This window comes from Capricornis sumatraensis, chromosome 5, assembly GCF_032405125.1.
Source record: "Capricornis sumatraensis isolate serow.1 chromosome 5, serow.2, whole genome shotgun sequence".
In the NCBI taxonomy this organism is placed as follows: Eukaryota; Metazoa; Chordata; class Mammalia; order Artiodactyla; family Bovidae; genus Capricornis; species Capricornis sumatraensis.
Window position 1 is genome coordinate 70,308,291 of NC_091073.1, and position 16,558 is coordinate 70,324,848.

At 55.9% G+C, this 16,558-nt stretch overlaps 1 protein-coding gene across 1 annotated transcript in view; it reads right to left on the bottom strand.

The window, feature by feature from the left end:
• MINDY4 (MINDY lysine 48 deubiquitinase 4) overlaps nt 1-16,558 on the bottom strand; it is a 118,246-nt gene that overhangs the window by 5,158 nt on the left and 96,530 nt on the right. Inside the window, exons 16-18 of the mRNA XM_068973121.1 lie at nt 13,051-13,212; nt 6,581-6,761; nt 5,929-6,001 (exon numbers count right to left, since the gene is read on the bottom strand). Of these exons, the coding sequence (XP_068829222.1) occupies nt 5,929-6,001; nt 6,581-6,761; nt 13,051-13,212 (416 nt within the window). The remainder of the gene's footprint in view (nt 1-5,928; nt 6,002-6,580; nt 6,762-13,050; nt 13,213-16,558) is intronic.

Sequence of the window (16,558 nt, forward strand, 5' to 3'; positions counted from 1 at the left end):
GTATTCGGGGCTGGATAGTTCTGTTGTGATGGTTGTCTTGTGCACCGCATGACCTCTGACACCCTCCCCCCAACCAAGGACATCCCAAAATGTCCCCAGATGTTGCCAATTATCCCCTGCAGAACAAAATTGCCCCCAGTCAAGGACCACTGGCTCAGGGGTTGAGCTCAGTGAAGATGCGGTGGTCCCGAGCTCAGGTCCGCTCAGCGTCATGGGCAGGCCCATCCCATGATCACGACTGAATCCCTTTCCTCTCCAGCAGCCATCACGGAGTAGTGACCTGCCTCCACAGATTCTGAACACTGACAGAACTCGTGTATTTCAGAGGAAAAAAAGATGACTTGCTGTACCAGCAAGGAGAAGACAGCAGGCGTGCTTTTAAAGCCACCAGAGCTGACCTGTAGAGATACACCCCGGAATTCCTCTCACTCGCTTTGGATTTCCAGACAAGTATCCAGTGTGCCAGCATCCCATCCTAGGTGCCAGCCGCTGGCAGCCAGAGCAGCTAGAGCATGAGCCCCACGGGCTGCCTCTCACCTGAGAGCCTGGCCAGGGCTGCGCCCTCTGTTAGGGGAATATACAGACTGAAACCACCCACCCTGGCCAGGAACCATAGGAACCAATCGCGTGAGTTATTTTACGACAGGAGATCCTGGTAAGGAACACGGAACAAGCTACCATCAAACTGAAGAGTTCAGGAAAAGGTGGAAAGGAGGCGCCACATGCCCGACCACCTCCCAGAATCCTTTTCGCTGACATCCATCTTGGCTGAGCAACGCGTGCTTCAGCAGCAAGGACCCTGAGTCAGAACGATTGCCCAGAGACCACCCGGAAGCCAATCCCCTCCCCATAAGAGCCGAGACTGCGAGCCACGGGCAGAGCAGCTCCCCTGGGCTCCCTTACCCTGCTGCTCTCCGCCCAGGCACCCTTCCAGTAAAGTCCTTTGCGCTGTCAGCACCTGTGTCTCCCCGGACAGTCGAGTGTTAGACAAGAGCCCACTGGTGTTCCCGCAGCACCTCCACCTGCAATGACCATCCTCCCTGCCCACCCCGCATCCTTCAGGGTCAGCTCTAGGACCCCTCCTTCCAGAAGTATCCTTCCTCAGAACTGCTGTCAGGCTCCCCCCACCATACTGTCGTGCTGTCTCCCTCTCCTGCTAGACTGTGAGCCCCTAACGCGCAGAGCTGGTCTCACTTGCCTCCATCCCCTCCATGACCGCTGGCTCAGGGCTGGGCTCCCAGGGGTGCTGCTGAGCGGCCACACCCCCTGCACACCCACTACCCCTGCTACCCCTGCTCAAGCCGGGGCACCAGCAGGAAAACCTGAGTCTTCACACTGCACTCCCCTTCTCCTTTGACCCTAGTGGGCATTGAGAAGGCCCACCTCCCCTCCCTTCCCTTCTGTCTCCTCCCCACACATCCTCGGCCAACCTTGCGTGTGAGTCCCCCAAGGTCTCCAAAGGAAAGGGAATGCTTTTTCTCAACCTCACAACAGCTCAGGGAAGGCACCATTATACCCAGTCGACAGATGGGAAGTGGAGGTCCAGACTGAGCCAGACCTGGAAGTCATGCCACGTGACGGTAGCAGAGCCAGGACTCAACTGGGGTCTCCAGACTCCCGTTCAATGCTGTGCATCATGGTGTCGCATATTCCATGAACAAGGAACACCACGGGCAGTTGTGCCTGTGGGCTGCAGGGAGGGGACTCAGAAGAGAGGGTCTGGGCGGCAGGAGCACTCAGGGAACCCTCCCTCAGCAGGTGAGAGGCACTGTGAAGACGGCACCGAGGCAAGAAGGGTGTTTGCAGAGATTCTTCAGGCCGGGGGAAGCAGCAGAGGGAGGTGGGTGCTCAGCTACAGCCCCTCAAAGGCACCGTCCCAGCTGAAATTACATTTTCCATTTTTCGTCTGATCCTCCAAACAGAAACATCTGTGGCCCAGCCCCAGGCCCCAGTTATGAGTTCTTTCCTCTTTTCTCTGGCCTGTTGACAACCGTTTCATTTTCTCTCCCCTATTCTACTGAGGCTGGAAGCTTGAGAGAGGTTACTGTGTGTGCCTTGTTTGGAAATGACCATAAATCAGGCTTTTTTTTTTTTTGCTGAGATGGTTAGAGAACAGAGGAGGGAGGAAGGTAGGGGACAGACACAGCAAAGGTAACAGGAGCTTCTCTGAGGTCGAGGCATGCGTTACACTAGAGAGTGGAGGTGGTCCGGAACCGCGGGTGGGTTCCAATTAGGATGCTCTTCTCCAAAGTCTGGCAGTCTGGTCTTGTGCAATGTCACCATGGCAACAAAGCCAGGTGGCGGGAAGTCACCCTGCCCGTTCAGTGACCTTCCACTGGGCTGGGACAGCATGGGCCTAAGCTCCAGGCTCTGCACTGCTCTTGACTCGGGGTGTGGCCTGGGGCCAGACCCCAACCCTAGAGAACCCTGTCCGTAGAAGGAAGGGCCATGTCAGATGTTGTCCAAGGGCCTTTCTGTGGATCCAAGCAGGCTGCCAGATGGCCAGGCATGTGGCGTGCCTCGTGCGGGTTAGTGTGAGTGTCAGAGGCTCTTACGGGGCCACAAGAGCTGAGTCTGAGGGTGGGCAGTGCGTCTCTTCCTGGATTCCACAGAGTTGATTCTGAACTTGACTTCTGTCCATTTGTGAACTCTGAGAGCAAGATGCAAGTCTCATCCAGCTGTTTCTTGCATAGAGTCAAGTCCAGAAGTTTCATGAGGTTGGAGTGATGATGGAGAAATCCCACCTGCCCTCAAGTTGGTCTATGCTGCTGTGAGAGCTCGCTGTCTTTCAGCAGGTGCTTGGACTCTAACTGGCCTTGGAAAGGACCTGAGCTTGGGCCATACATGCTTCCTGTCAAGGCAGCGGCACCTATCCCCCAAGAGAGCGGGCCCCAGCTCTAGCGGGTCTCGCTGACCTTGAAGGCCACTTTCCCAAGTTTTTCCCTTTGAGCTGTTTGAGAATCTGGGATGAAAACAAAATGCAAAGCCTTTGTAATCCAACCCCTTGGAACAGGATTCCAGGAGGCCGGGCCTGCTGTTTCCCATTACAGTGGTATGTTATCTGATGGGTACACAGGGGGAAAAATCCCGCATTCCCTCTACTCACTCACCCACTCAGCTTTCCGGGAAAGATGCTGGGAAAACTTGTGCCGTGTTAACTACCCAGAAGGACCCATCAGGGTAGAGCAAGTGATGGGAGATGTTGAACTGGTCTCAGCAAAGTCCACACAGGGGGTGCAGCACTCAGACCTGGGGGGGCAGGGCGCAGCCAGCAGAGCCAGGAAGGAAGTACCTCAGGGCCAGTGTGTCATAGCAGGCCAGACGCTGGAGGCTCAGCATCTCATTTGATGTCTGACCCTCACCAGGCAGCCAGGGAGGGTGAGGGGGAGGTGGACACCACCCCCACCAGCCACCAGAGCATCAGTTCTCAAAGCCGCCCTAGGACAGTGGCACCTACAGCCTCTGGGTACTTGAGAAATGTAGGTTCTCAGGCCACATCCCAAACAGACTGAATCAGAAGCTCGGAGATGAGGGTGGGGGGATGTGGGATTTGTGTTTAACCACGCCCCTCCAGGGGAGGCCCACTGAAGCCTTGGGGACCACACTCTAGAGCAAACCTTCCCTGTGAGGGGACAAACACAGATATGCTGGACCGTTGATCCCCTCAGCCATCAGGGAACTGTGTGGAGTCTGGGCCAACCAGGAGCCCAGGCCAGTTGTCCCAAACCCTGCGTGTTGCCCACATATGACAATTTCCTATCTGTGACAAGCACTAAGGAGCTCTGCTGGAGGAGATGCCAGGACTCAGTCTGGCCCAGGCTGCTCCCGTGACAGTGAGCCGGGACGGACGAGGGCAGGGCAGGGACTCAGCCTGGACCGCCTGCCCCGGGCCAAGGGCTCAGGGCAGCCTCTCCAGATCATTTTACATGCCGTCATTTCACTGGTTCATTTCAGGGCTCGTGGCCCCACCCTGGAACAGGGGTAGGTCCTAGGAGGAGAGATAGCTGACAGAAGACGGAGAGGAGACTCAGGCCCACGTTCACACTTGGATGTCTCTGGACTGACCAGAGCCCCAAGTCATTCTCAAGCACTTGTCACTCAGGGCTGAGTCTACAAAGCCCAGTCCCTGGACCCCTGGGAGACACCTGGTGAGCCGAGTTCTGCAGCAGAAGCATTCTCAGGAAAGGAAGAGTTACTGCAGAGAGGGCCAGTGGAGAGGCTCGGGCAGTGGGCCACCGGGGGGGCTGCAGAGACAGACTTTCCTGCAAAGGCCTTCAGAGAAAGGGCCCAGGGGTTTGGAGGTGGGCAGAGCCTGTGTCCAGGGCGTGGTCCGGAGCCCCGCTGGGCAGACCCTCCTGCAGGAAGGATGCCCAGCGGCCCCCACCCTGTCCTGCAGGAGGCGCCAAGGTCGGTGTCACCTCCTTCCCCCGCTGCTGCCCGTCTCTCATCACTCTGAATGAGTGGCCCTTTGTACATGAAAGGAAAGCGGGCTGCGTGTGCCTTTAATCCTCCCGACGAAAGAAACGCCGGCACATGACCCCACAGGAATGCTCCACCCCGGCCCGGCGGGCAGGCAGGTGGATGGATGAACAGATGGACGCACGAATGGGGGACAGGCAGATGTCCCCACACCTCCTCTATGTCCCTTCCTGTGTTTGTAGAGCCTACTTTCTCTCCTTGGCTCCATTCAAGGGCTCACTGGCCTGTGGGTGGCTGGGCAGCAGCCCTAGGCTCCTGGTGAGCCCCCTGGATCTCAGGCGGTCAGAGATGCGGGGCCCCAGACATGGCCCACATCCTCCACCCCAACCGCCACCACTTCACAAACAGGAAAACAGAGGCTCCGGGCGCCCAAGGTCACTGGGAGTCGTGAGCGGCTGAGACAATAATAACCAGGGCTGTGCAAGGCACTTGGTGATGTCCTGGGTACTCTTCATGACAGCCGTGTGAGCCAGCAACCCCACTTTACAGACGACAAAGTGAGGCACAGACAGAAGTCCGATGGCTCAATGACAGAGAGCGGCAAGGCCGGGATCCAAACCCTGGGACCCACGCTGGCAAGTTCTCCCGCTCCCCTGCTGGAAGCCGGGTCTCCTCCCTCCCGGCCTGCCCGTCCCATGGCACCCTGAGGCCTCTGAGTCGCCGCCCAGAGGCTCTGCGAAGGGTCAGCCTGAGCGCTGGCAATTCCCCCTGCCTCCCCGCCACTGAGTGCCACCCCAGCTCTGGGCCTGGTCAGAGAACTCCTGAGTCAAGGAGTCGCCTGGCCTGATCCTCAGGCCCCCTAGAGACCCAGGGTCGGGTGAGAGGACTGGAGGACCCCCACTGCCTTGGAGGCCCCAGGGTGCCTCCACTGGGTGTTCAGAGGGCTCCACCTGCACCAGCAGAAGGTCCGGGGCCGCCCCTCCCCGACGCAGAGACGTCGCTGCTCCAGGAGGCCGTGGCCGAGCACACCCTGGCCCGGCCGGGTCCTCCTCGCTTCTGATCCTATTCAAGCGCCCCACTGCCCCACCCCCGACACCACCAGGTAACCTCACCTGTTCTTCCTCCTTTGGGCCTAACAGTACACATCACATCTGGCAGCTGCTGCCTTGAATGAGGAGGGGTCTCAAGAGGCACCAACTCACCACCCCCACCACCTGACACGGGGCATTTTAACAAGCTGTCTGAAGACACGTCATCTCACAAATCACACGCTTCTCCCTGGGCTCCAGTGACCACAAAATGCCACATATGAACCAGCCCCAAGCGTTGAGTCTTTCCAGTCTGCGGGGGTCCTCCGTTTCCCATCACACACACCCCTCCTAGGTGGGGACAATCCAGGAACCTCATTCTCCTTCCTATAGGCCGCCCCCCACCACTGCTGCACCCCACCCCCCGCCCTTCCACCACCACTCAGGCAAGGCTCCGAAGTCAGAGATGCGCCTGACTCACTTGGTTCTGATGCAGAGCTCAAGGGGAGGGACGAGGCCGTTGTCTCTGTCCTCAGGGACGGTCTGGGTGGTGTCTGGGGAGGAAGGGAGAGAGAGAGGCACACGGTCATCAGCCAGGCCCAGGCTCACCCGAGGTCAGCATCAACAACCCTCCTCCTCGAACCTGACTTCTCAGGCAGCTACCGCTCTTCTCTCATTTGGACCCTCCCTGGTTCCTGCCCGTCAGCTCTGACCCAGATACCACAGAACCTACTCACTGGCTTCCCATCTCCAGTCTCTACCCCACCCTCCTGCTCCACTTCAGCTACCAGAATAGTTCTTTCCAAAAACATCTCATCCCATCACTCCCCTTGCTCCAGAACCTTCCCTGGCTCCCCTCTGCCTGGAGAATAAAATCCCAAACTTGCTGACATGATGCTCTTTCCTATGTAGCCTGCACCGCACCTTCCAGCCTTTAAGCCCACTGTTTCTCAAGGCCCAGTGCTGGCCCCCTCCTGCAGGAGGCCCTGCTCTTACTCGCCCTCTGATCCCCCAGTCCCAACAGTCGAGTCTGCATTGTTCTCTGCCTGCCCTGAGTGGGCGTGCTAAGGCCGGCGTCCCCGACCAGTCTGAAGGCTCCCCGGTCGCACAGGATGGGTGGGGAGGTAGCGCACCGATAGTCAGCCGGATCTGCTCCTGCTGGGTGGCCAGGCCATCGTAGTAGTACAGGTCGAAGAGCCGCTCGGTCCTCCAATCTCGCAGCAGCTCGAGCTGCTGGCTGAACAGGACGCTGAAGTGGCTCTCACTGCACACCACCCAGATGGGGAACCTCGGGGTCTTCAGGAAGCAGCCCACCTGGACAAGGGACAGGGAGCAGATGGAGATACCTGCAACGTGCCACCCAGGGAAGCAGGTTGGCGCATCTGCTGTCCAACCCCAGACCTGGGCTGACCTCAGCGAGGCCCTGTGGGGGATCCCAGCCTGTGTATGCTGCTCACTGATACAGGGCTGTCCCTGCCCACTGAGCCCAGCACTCCCAGGGCCTTTGCCCCACAGACAGTCATAGGGAGATACCCCAGCCTGAAAGGCAGGTGTCACCCTCCCCTCATCTCCAGCAGCAAGCTGGCATGTGGTGCTGCCCATCCTGCCACCGAAGGCCCCTGCATGTACAGCCCCTCTGCCCCCATCAATGACCTCCTAACCGGCTCTTCCTATACCTTCCCCTCCCCAGACGCAGCAACACAGGGCCTCTCACCAGTCCTCAAACTAATCCAGCAGGGCAAGCCTCATGCCTGCGCCCTGTCCATGAGTACACCTCCCTTCTCCTTCAGGTCCCGCATCATCCGGACAACCCAGTCAGAGAGCACTCATCATGTCCCCCTTCTGGCTCCCAGGGTGAGGATAGGAACTAGGTACCAAGTACCCACCCTCCTCTGCCACAGCGCATCCCTCTGCCCTACGACAGCGTGTCTGCCTGCCTCTTGCACGGACTATATACCCTTAGCAGCAGTGCAGGGAGTATCAGTCGACATAAGCAAATGTTTGATAACCGAAGGTCCTGGTGATTGAAATGGAACATGAGCTAAGAATTTAGCTTGAAGACAGGTGGAGCTGGAGCCAGGGGGAGAAGGGAAGGAGGGCCTCTAGGTGAGCATCAATGGGTGATGCCAGGACAAATGTCCAGAGACCTTCAGGGAACAGCAGCCATCAGGGAAAAGCAGGGAAGGGGAGAATAATGGTGGAAGTTCCTGAGGAGGAAGTCCTTTGGAAAGTCCCCAGCAGAGGACCTTCATGGTGGAGGAGTGCTGCGGGCAAGGCAGATGCCTGGGATCAACATCAGGGCCCTCCTGTTGCTGGATCTGCGAAGGCGAGAGGCAAGGCCCGGCCCCCCACCCCACTCAGATGCATGGCTGGCCTGCCCCTTGGTGGCCAGACTTCGACACGCTCTCTCCCTGTCACCTGTGATTCCCAACCCTGGGCCCTGGCTGCTTCAGTCCTGTACATGCAGTGGGCCAGGCTTGATTCGGCCTAATCCCCACCAGCCCCGGGGAGATGTTTGCACACTCAGGTATTTACAGCCGCAGCCTGTGGATTAAGCAAAGAATGGGAATTATTTTTCCAGTGGGGAGATGGGCATACTTTCTCCGGGGCCCGTCCCAGAAGACTGGGCCTCCCATAGCCCACCTGGAGCTGGCATGTCTCGGCCAGAGAGGCTGTGCTCTGGGGAAACGCTTGCTTGTGAACCTTCAACAGAGGGTAGCAGGGTGAACTTCACGAAGTCTTCACTTTCTCATTATCCAAGCACCCTGCCCACTCCCTACTTGGCCCTGACCCCAGCCCCCTGGGAACAGTAAAGTGTGACTACAGAGCTCCCTCCTTGGTGAGGGGGGCAGGGAATTCGTTGTCTTAAGGGACGTGGCTGGACGTGCCTAAAGCCCACTGCAAACTTGGCTTCCGTTCCGGTTAAAAGAGGCTTTTCTGGTGAGGGCATCACCTCGAACAGGGAGCCCTGCAGACTGGGAAGCCAGTGCTCACTCACTGCAAGAAAAAGTGCTGTGCAGCCTGCCAGGAACCGGCGTCTGCAGAATCAGCCACCTTGAATTTTCCAGCAGAGGGACAAAAGGGCAGCTTGCCATCTAAGCAATGGTCAAAAGATTAAGGGCAAAAAAAGCTGCCCGGGGAATTTATAAATGAGTTTTCTCATTCAGGAGCCCCTTCCAATTGGGTGACTTTTTTCCAAAGACGAAATTCGCTTCCTGTGGATTCTAGGGTAGCTGACCAAAGGCCTGGGGCGAGGAAGGAGGGTGGGGGCACATGTCCCGTCCCCCGGCACAGCCCCAGGCTTTCTCCTAGCGAGTGAACGTGCAGCACAATCATTAGGGATTACAGTTGACCCTTGAACAACGTGGGCTTGAGCCGTGTGGGTCCACTCATACACGGGTATTTTTCGATAGTAACTACTACAGTATTACATGGCCGGTTTGACTCTGGATGCAGAGGAATGGCGGAAATGGAGGCCCTATGACGAATTATATGTACATTAACCCCTGAGTGGCTCAAGGGTCAACTCGTATTTTTGAATGGATTCTTGCATCTTTTGCATGCAGAGGTGTGTGAACGCCTCCAACCTGTTCACGGACTGCCAGCTTTAAAGCCCTAATCTAAAAGGACCAACATTTGACTTCAGGCAAAGTGACAGTCCGCCATCTCCAAGGATCGCATCCTTTCAATGTGACTTATACCTCAGTCCCAGGCATCAGTGTTGAAGGACCCCAGAACAGCCTGCCCCTGCGGGGCTACCCATGAATGAGGTGGAGATGGTAAACAAATAACCACAGACACATTCGCACCACCTGTCACTGAAACTAAGGCGCCGTCAGAGTCACCATTAGTTGTATGTCACTAAGAAAGAACGCAGGCTGGCAATTAAAGCCGGACACTATACATCAAAATCTCCGAAGTGTTCACATGTAGGGCAAGTTTGCATCTCAAAAGCAATGAAATGGGATCTGTAAAACCAAGAGGAGGCCTGTGAAGGAAAGAACTAAGATTCTTGTGATGGAGAATGACAAGGTGGGCAGGGGACCACAAGAGGAGACCTCTGCTGAGATAAGAGTGGTGAGGTTAGGAAAGGCTCCCTCTTAGAAGTGACAGTGAAGTCAAAACACGAAGGGTAGGAAAAGCAGGGACGGGATGTAGGGCCCTATGGATCAAGGGAAGGTCTGGACTGTATAGTCTCTGTATTAGTTTGCTAGAGCTGCGTAACAAAGTTCCATAGACTGAGCAGCTCAGACAACAGAAATTAATTTTCTCACAATTCTGAAGGCTGGTGGTCCCAGGTCAAGATGTCAATGGGGTTGGTCTCTTCTGAGGCCCCTCTGCTTGGCATGAAGATGGACAGCTTCTCCCTGTGTTTTCAAGTGGTTTGCCCTCAGTGTGTGCCCGTGTCCCAACCTCTTCTTATAAGGACACCACCGGTCAGCTGGATTTGGGCCCAACCATCGGACTTCTTTCCCCTTTGCTACCTCTTTGATGACCCTATCTCCAAGCATAGTCACATTCCAAGGTACTGCCAACTAGGACTTCAACAAATTAGTGCTGCGTTGAGGATTGGGGAGAAGACGCCATTCATCCCATAACAGTTTCAGAGGACTGGGAACCCATGGAAGGCTGTTAAGCAATGGAATAATGTGATCGATCTACTGTTTTAAAGATCACACTGGCTTCAGAGAAGGAGCCCGATTGGAAGGAGGTGGGGACAGGAGCCAGAGACCAGCTGGGCTGACACAGGTGTTCAGACCAATGAGGCTGGTGGCTCGGACAGGGTTGAAAGAGGACTTGAGAAACAACTTAGGGTGGGCACCCCGTGACCTCCTGATGGACTGGATGCGCCCTTGGTTCAAGTAACTGGGCAGATGGTGCTGTTTGTGGAGCTGGACAAAGGGGAGGAGGGTGGCGCTTGTAGATCTCTCCCTGCCAAGCTCAGTCTTTGCCCAGGTCCCTCCATGAAGGCAAGCAGTGAACGTGACTCACAGGTCATGGGGAAGCCCTTAAGTGAAATTCCCTGTGCCTTGCTTTCCTCCCTGGCCGGTCAGTCCCCCATCACCACGGCCACCGGGAGCCAGGAGGAGCTAGTCTTCCCAGTGCAGCCTAGCCTTCACATTGAACCTGGGAATGGAGGGAGTAAGGGGAAGTCAGATGGGCAAGGCCAGTTGGTCATGGAGAACAAATTAGGTTCCACAGGACACAGCCAGGCTGGAGTGAGAAGCGTAGGGGCTCGTTACTTATGGCAGGAGTGCATTTTTTGGCCCAGAGTTGCCTCTGCTTCTCCCAGGGCACAGGAGGAGTGTGGGTCACCTGACAGGACCTATCACCCCCCACAGACTCATGAGGGCCCAGAACTCTGGCTCCCAGCCAGAGGCTGCACTGAGAAGCCTGGGGATGGGCTGTGAGTGAAGGCAGGCCTGGCTCTGTCATCTACATGAAAGAAAGGCTTCAGCCTTATCAGAACAGCTTTGCTGTGGACATCATTTTTAGGTTGCTCCAAACACCAGATCTTCCCCATAACAACATCTGCGCTGCCTGGTGGAAAAAGACCAGGCCAGGCTGAGTGGGGCCCCTGGCTCTGGGTCCAGGTCTGGGCCTGCATGCTAAACCTCCTTGGATTCCTTCTATTTGTTGTGGCTAATCATGAATTCTCTGGGGAACTCAGAACCAAAAGGATGGAGGGTGGAGTTACAGGAGATGAAACTCTGGTCAACTGCCAGGCCTCCACCCTCTCCTTCAGACGCCTGGTCCTCAGAGAGCTCTGGGCAGAAGGAGAGAGGCCCAGGGTTCCTTCTTTAGCAAGGCTGCTGTCCCAAGGCAGAGGAGCAAACCACCCCTTGTTTCAGGGAGAGAGAGCACCCATCTCCAATCAAACAACAGTGGGGGCTGGGGTGGGAGTTCCATGTGGATTTGAGGATTCGGATCATTGTAGGATCTGAATTTTTACAATCAGCATTTTACTCCAAGGAAAGGATGATGCCCAACTGATGTTCCTCTCAATTACCCCTAACAGACCAAAGGAAAATAGTTTACATTTTGACTAACACCCTCCACACAAAAGTGAGATCAGGGCTCCTAGTAAGCCTTGGGATTCTGTGAGCCTGGTCAAGGTTACCTCTTAGCCCATGGAATTTCGGGTGAATGCCTGCAGAGCCCACACAGGGTCCAAGGCTCAGGGTGCCTGGTGCATCCATGGGCCACATGCCTGCACTCCTGGGTGCTTTCCTGACATCAGCACATCTGACAGTGAGTCACTCATTCTTTACTCCCCAAGTCTTTGGAACCCACAGGGTTGCTTCCTGTCCGTGGGGGTGGGGGGGGGGTCACCCTGAGAGGGGTTCTGGGGATGGGGCCACCCAAACAGTGGTGTTCAATGGAGACAGCACACTTGAACATGTGATCACGCAGGAAGGCCTTGATGAAATTGAACTACCCCACATCCCATCCACCTAGTATGCTCTGAGCGTCCCTTTGGCTCAGTCTCTGCATCCCTGGTTCTGGGGATGTAAGATCTATGAGGCCTCATCCTGACCCTCCAACAACCTCTGCAGGGCTGGTCACTGAAGAAAGATCTCCTGCTACTCCCTCAGGACAACTCTTTCACAAAATCGACCACAGAACAATTCTTCCTTGAAGACATGAAGTCTGAGACTCAGAAAAGGCTTGGCAGCAGGCAGGGACAAGAACACAGGGCTCAGCGGTCCTCTGCCCATGCTGCCAGAGATGCTGTCACCCTGCCCTCTGCCCAGCTTCACCTGGGGGCCACATCCTTTCTAAGACTCCAGCTATAGTGAGAGGGGAGGGAGAGGGACCCAAACGCTTGCAAACAGACTGAGTGAGACCTATTGCGATTGAACTGTGTCCCCTCAAAAAAAGATCTGCTGAAGTTCTAGCCCCCTGTACCTCAACATGTGGCTTTATTGGGAAACAGGACTGCTATAGGTTACTTTAGGATGAGGTTAGTGGAGTAGGGTGGGCCCGCAGTCCACATGACTGTCTCCTTAGAAGGAGACGCTTAGAAGGAGGCCGTGGGACAGTGGAGGCAGAGACTGTAGTGACACCTCTACCAGCCAAGGATCACCAGGGATCGCTGGAAAACATCAGACACTATAAGGGACGAGGAAGGACTCTCCTTGTGGATTTCAGGAGGAGCATGGCCCTGTCAACACCTTGATTTTGGACTTGTATTAGGAGAACTTATCCTCCAGAGCCATGAAACACCACATTCTGAGGTTTTGAGCCACCTAGCTTGTGATGCTTTGTTGAGACAGCTCTAGGACGCTAACACGGGGCCCAAGACCTCAGGACCTGACTACTGCAGAAGACCCCTGAGCCAACACAGACACACACGACAACTGCAGCCGTTCTGACGCACAATCACGCTGCAAATCCCCTGAAGTCCCTTTCCAGGTGTCTGCTGGCTGTGGGTATGAACCCTGGATGGCAGGGAAGCCACACTTTTCCTGGAGCCTCTGTGATTGAGACTAGACCCCGCTCCCAGGACCTGGAGTCGAGCTCTCCTTCTCCTCCCTCCTTCCTGCGGGTCCCCAGGAGCTGGGCTCCTGGGTCTCCGGGCCCCTGAGCGCTCCGAGGGTACCTGGCACACGTTGTAGTGCTCAAAGAGGGACAGGAAGCCTATGTCGCTGCGTGTGGAGATGCCTTTGAGAAGTGTGATGTTCCCGTTCCCAGAATCCAGCTCCACCACGTCGTTGAAAACGTTGGATACGGCCTTCCCAGTCAGGAGCAGATTGACAAGTTCCTGTTGATGAGAGAAAGGGGAAAGGCTTGTCAAGGTGAAGCAGGGAACAAGAGAAAAAGGGAGGAGAAGGAAGGAAGAAAGCAAAGAGAACGGGAGCCCAACATCAGAGGGGCCATACCCAGCCCTCCCCCCAGCCCTCGGGGAAGCTGCCAGCTCTGCTCATCAAAGTGAGTCTGGGAACTCATCCGTCTTTACCCCACAAGCAGTCACTGAGCATCAGCTGCACCCGGGACCCTGCTGGGGGGCGGGGGGCGGTGCTCCTGATGGAGGGAAAGAGTGGTCCCTGACCTCGGGCGTCCGGGTCTAGAGCAGGGAGGATCAGGTATGGCCCTGCATGCCTGAAGAACAATGTAGGAAGTGACCAGAGCTGTAAAAAATGTGTGCACAGAGCACTCGTGGCCCACACGGACGCGGGACCGCATGACTGGGTCAGAGACGCTTTGTGGAGAAGCGACATTTGGGTGGGTCCTGAAGTGTTGGACTTTCTTTTCTTCATAAGCTTTTTTATTTCAAAATAATTTTAGAGAGTCAAAAGAAATTGTAAAAATAGCACAGAGGGTTCCTGTGTACCCTTCGCCCAGCTTCCCCCACAGATAACATCTTGCATAACCAGAGCATGTTCTCAACGTCAGGAAGCTGACAATGGGGAGACAGCAGAAACTCAGATCCAGGCTGTACTAGGATTTCATCGGTGAGAGCAGGGTCTTCCAGGGAGGGGGAGAGAAGAGGCCAGCAGAGGCGGGGAGGAGGGGCAGGCGGGCCCGGCCTGGGTCCTGCTCTGTCTCTCGCCCTGTCGGCAGCACGGCCTTGGGACTCAGCTGCTGCACACCAGACAGGCCAACGCGCCCGCCAGCCCCAGAACCACCAGACTCGTGAAGCAGTGACTCTCTGACCATCGCCCTCAGTCAGTGCCTCCTGCGCCAGGGTGGCTGCAAAGGCCCTTCCCCAAGCAGAGCATCCAGGGCTCCAGCCTCCTGTTAGGAATGGGGAATCAGGCTCTCAGCTGGGAGAGGATTTGCCCAGGCCACGCAGCCACTTAGCGACAGAGCCGGACTCCCACCCTCACTCTCCAGCTCCCTTTCCGGCGTCCCTTCCCTCTCCCCTCACTCGTTACCCCTCAGGGGACCATCTGGCCAGCCAGAGACTCTAGATGAAGGGCAACCTTTAAGTATCTGCTACGCCACTAAGGAAGGTTGCACGAGCCCAGCCTTAGCACTGGGGCAGGGCCTTCTGTCTAACCTATCTCCTGCCAGGGCTGCTGCGTGTCTGAGGCCAGCCCGCAGGAATCTCCCCGGTGGTGCGTGGGAACAGCCGTAAGAGCCCTTGCCCATCATCAACTCTGGAGGGCAGAGTTCACAGAAGTGTTTTCCCCTGAATTGTGAGAGCGATGTGCAGGTTAATAAATCTCTCCGTCAACAGCGGTATCCCTGGCCCAGAGGCAGTAAAAGAGGCCCCTCTGATGGTCACAGAGGGGCCATTATTGAAGGGAGATGCCGAGGGGGCCTCATTGTGTTCTTGCAGAGGAAGCGAGAAGGAATTTGGAGGAAATGTCTGCTCTGAGATACTGCACCTTGGGAGCAGTGGCTGCCGAAGAAAGGCACAGCCTTCTCCAGACACATTCAAGTGTTCCCAAATGGTTTTCAAGGGGAAAAACAGGTCCTGACCCCCATGTGAGGGGTATCCCAAAACTTTCCTCAGAGCAGAAAGTCTTCTCAAAATGAGAAGTGGTGACAGGCCGCTTCCTGACCCTAGTCTCAAAAATCACACAATGGCAAAGCTTAGTGGTCACCTGGCTCCTCACAACTCAAAGTGTCATCCGTGGACCAGCAGCATCGCCCTTCCTGGAAGCCTGTGAGAAATTCAAGACCTCAGACCCCAGTCCAGGCCCACTGAATCTGAGCTGACTCTTCAACAAGATTTTGCAGGATTCATGTGCACATCCAAGTTCAAAAAGCACTAACCTAGGGATTTCCCTGGTGGTCCAGTGGCTAAGAATCCACCTTCTAATGTAGGAGGCTTGGGTTCAATCCCTGGTTGGGGAACTAAGATCCCACATGCCACAGGGTACCTAAGCTTATACACCTTAACTAAAGAGCCTGTGCACCACAACTGAGATCTGATGCAGCCAAATAAATATATAAATACTTTAAAAAAAGAAGAAGACCGATCTCATCCCAGTGTTTCACTTTACAAATGAGGAGACCAAGGTTCAGCGAGGGGAAGAAAATTGTCCCAGCCCACGCCACAAGTGAAACTGCCAACACGGCTCAGAATTCAGCTCAGGCTCTGTATGCTGCTTAAGTGACCTCCCCTGGGTGCCATTGCTCTCTACCTGTGTGGGGAAGCTCCCACAGGGAGGACAGGCACCCAGAGCAGGCTAAAGCACTCCCGGTGGTCCCTCAGCCTGAAACCTTTCTCTGGGGGCTGGGCAACAGCCAACCTCACATGTCTTTGGGTGCCTGAGACAAACCACAGGCCCCGAACTAGCCCTTGCATGGTGCCCAGGTCTGTTTTCAGGACTGGCATGTGTGAGCCAGGACCCCTAGGACAGCTGGGTCCTTTGTGGGCCCAGCAGCCAGAGAAGCTCCACCTAGCCCAGTCTGTGCTACACACGCTACCCCTAGAGGCACTGAGGGTCAGGTTTAACCATGGCCAGGTGGCCACTCAGGGAGGCCCTGCCTTGCAGAGAAAAGCTCAGGCAGAAGTCAGGTGTAGCATTTGGCTCCCAGTCCTGACGCCTGATGACAAGATGTTAAATTTATTTTTATTTATTTTTTGGCCGCACCTTGCTGCATGTGGGATCTTAGTTCCTCAACCAGGGATTAGAACCTGCGACCCCTGCAACGGAAGCGTGTTTTCTCAACCACTGGACTTCCAGGGAAGTGCTTGCCATGATAGGATCTTAAACAGATCCTTTTCCTTGCATCACCGGGAGACCGGGAGGATTGAAGACAAGCAGTTGTGCTAAGGGAGCCCTGCTCTCCACAAGGCCCCTGGAGGGCCCCTCTGTGAAGATGCAGAGGGGAGAGTGGTCCTAAGGACAATATCTTATACAAATACAGGGGGCCAGGGCTGTCATCGCCACAGCTGGACTTGGGCCCCTCGTCCATGCCGGGGCTCAGGGCTGGGCAGTGCTTGGGTCTGTCTCTTTGGCACCTCCTGCAGCTCCAGGCACACATATTGGGCACAGCAAAGCCCAGAACCAGAAGCTAACCCGAGTTCCTTTTCTAGGTCTCTGTGATGAGGAAGCCCAGCAGAACCTGAAAGCTGCTCGGGGAGAGCTAGCAGGAGCAAAGCCAGAAAGGAAGAGGAAACGAAAGACGCGCTAGGCTGCCCCACACCCTAC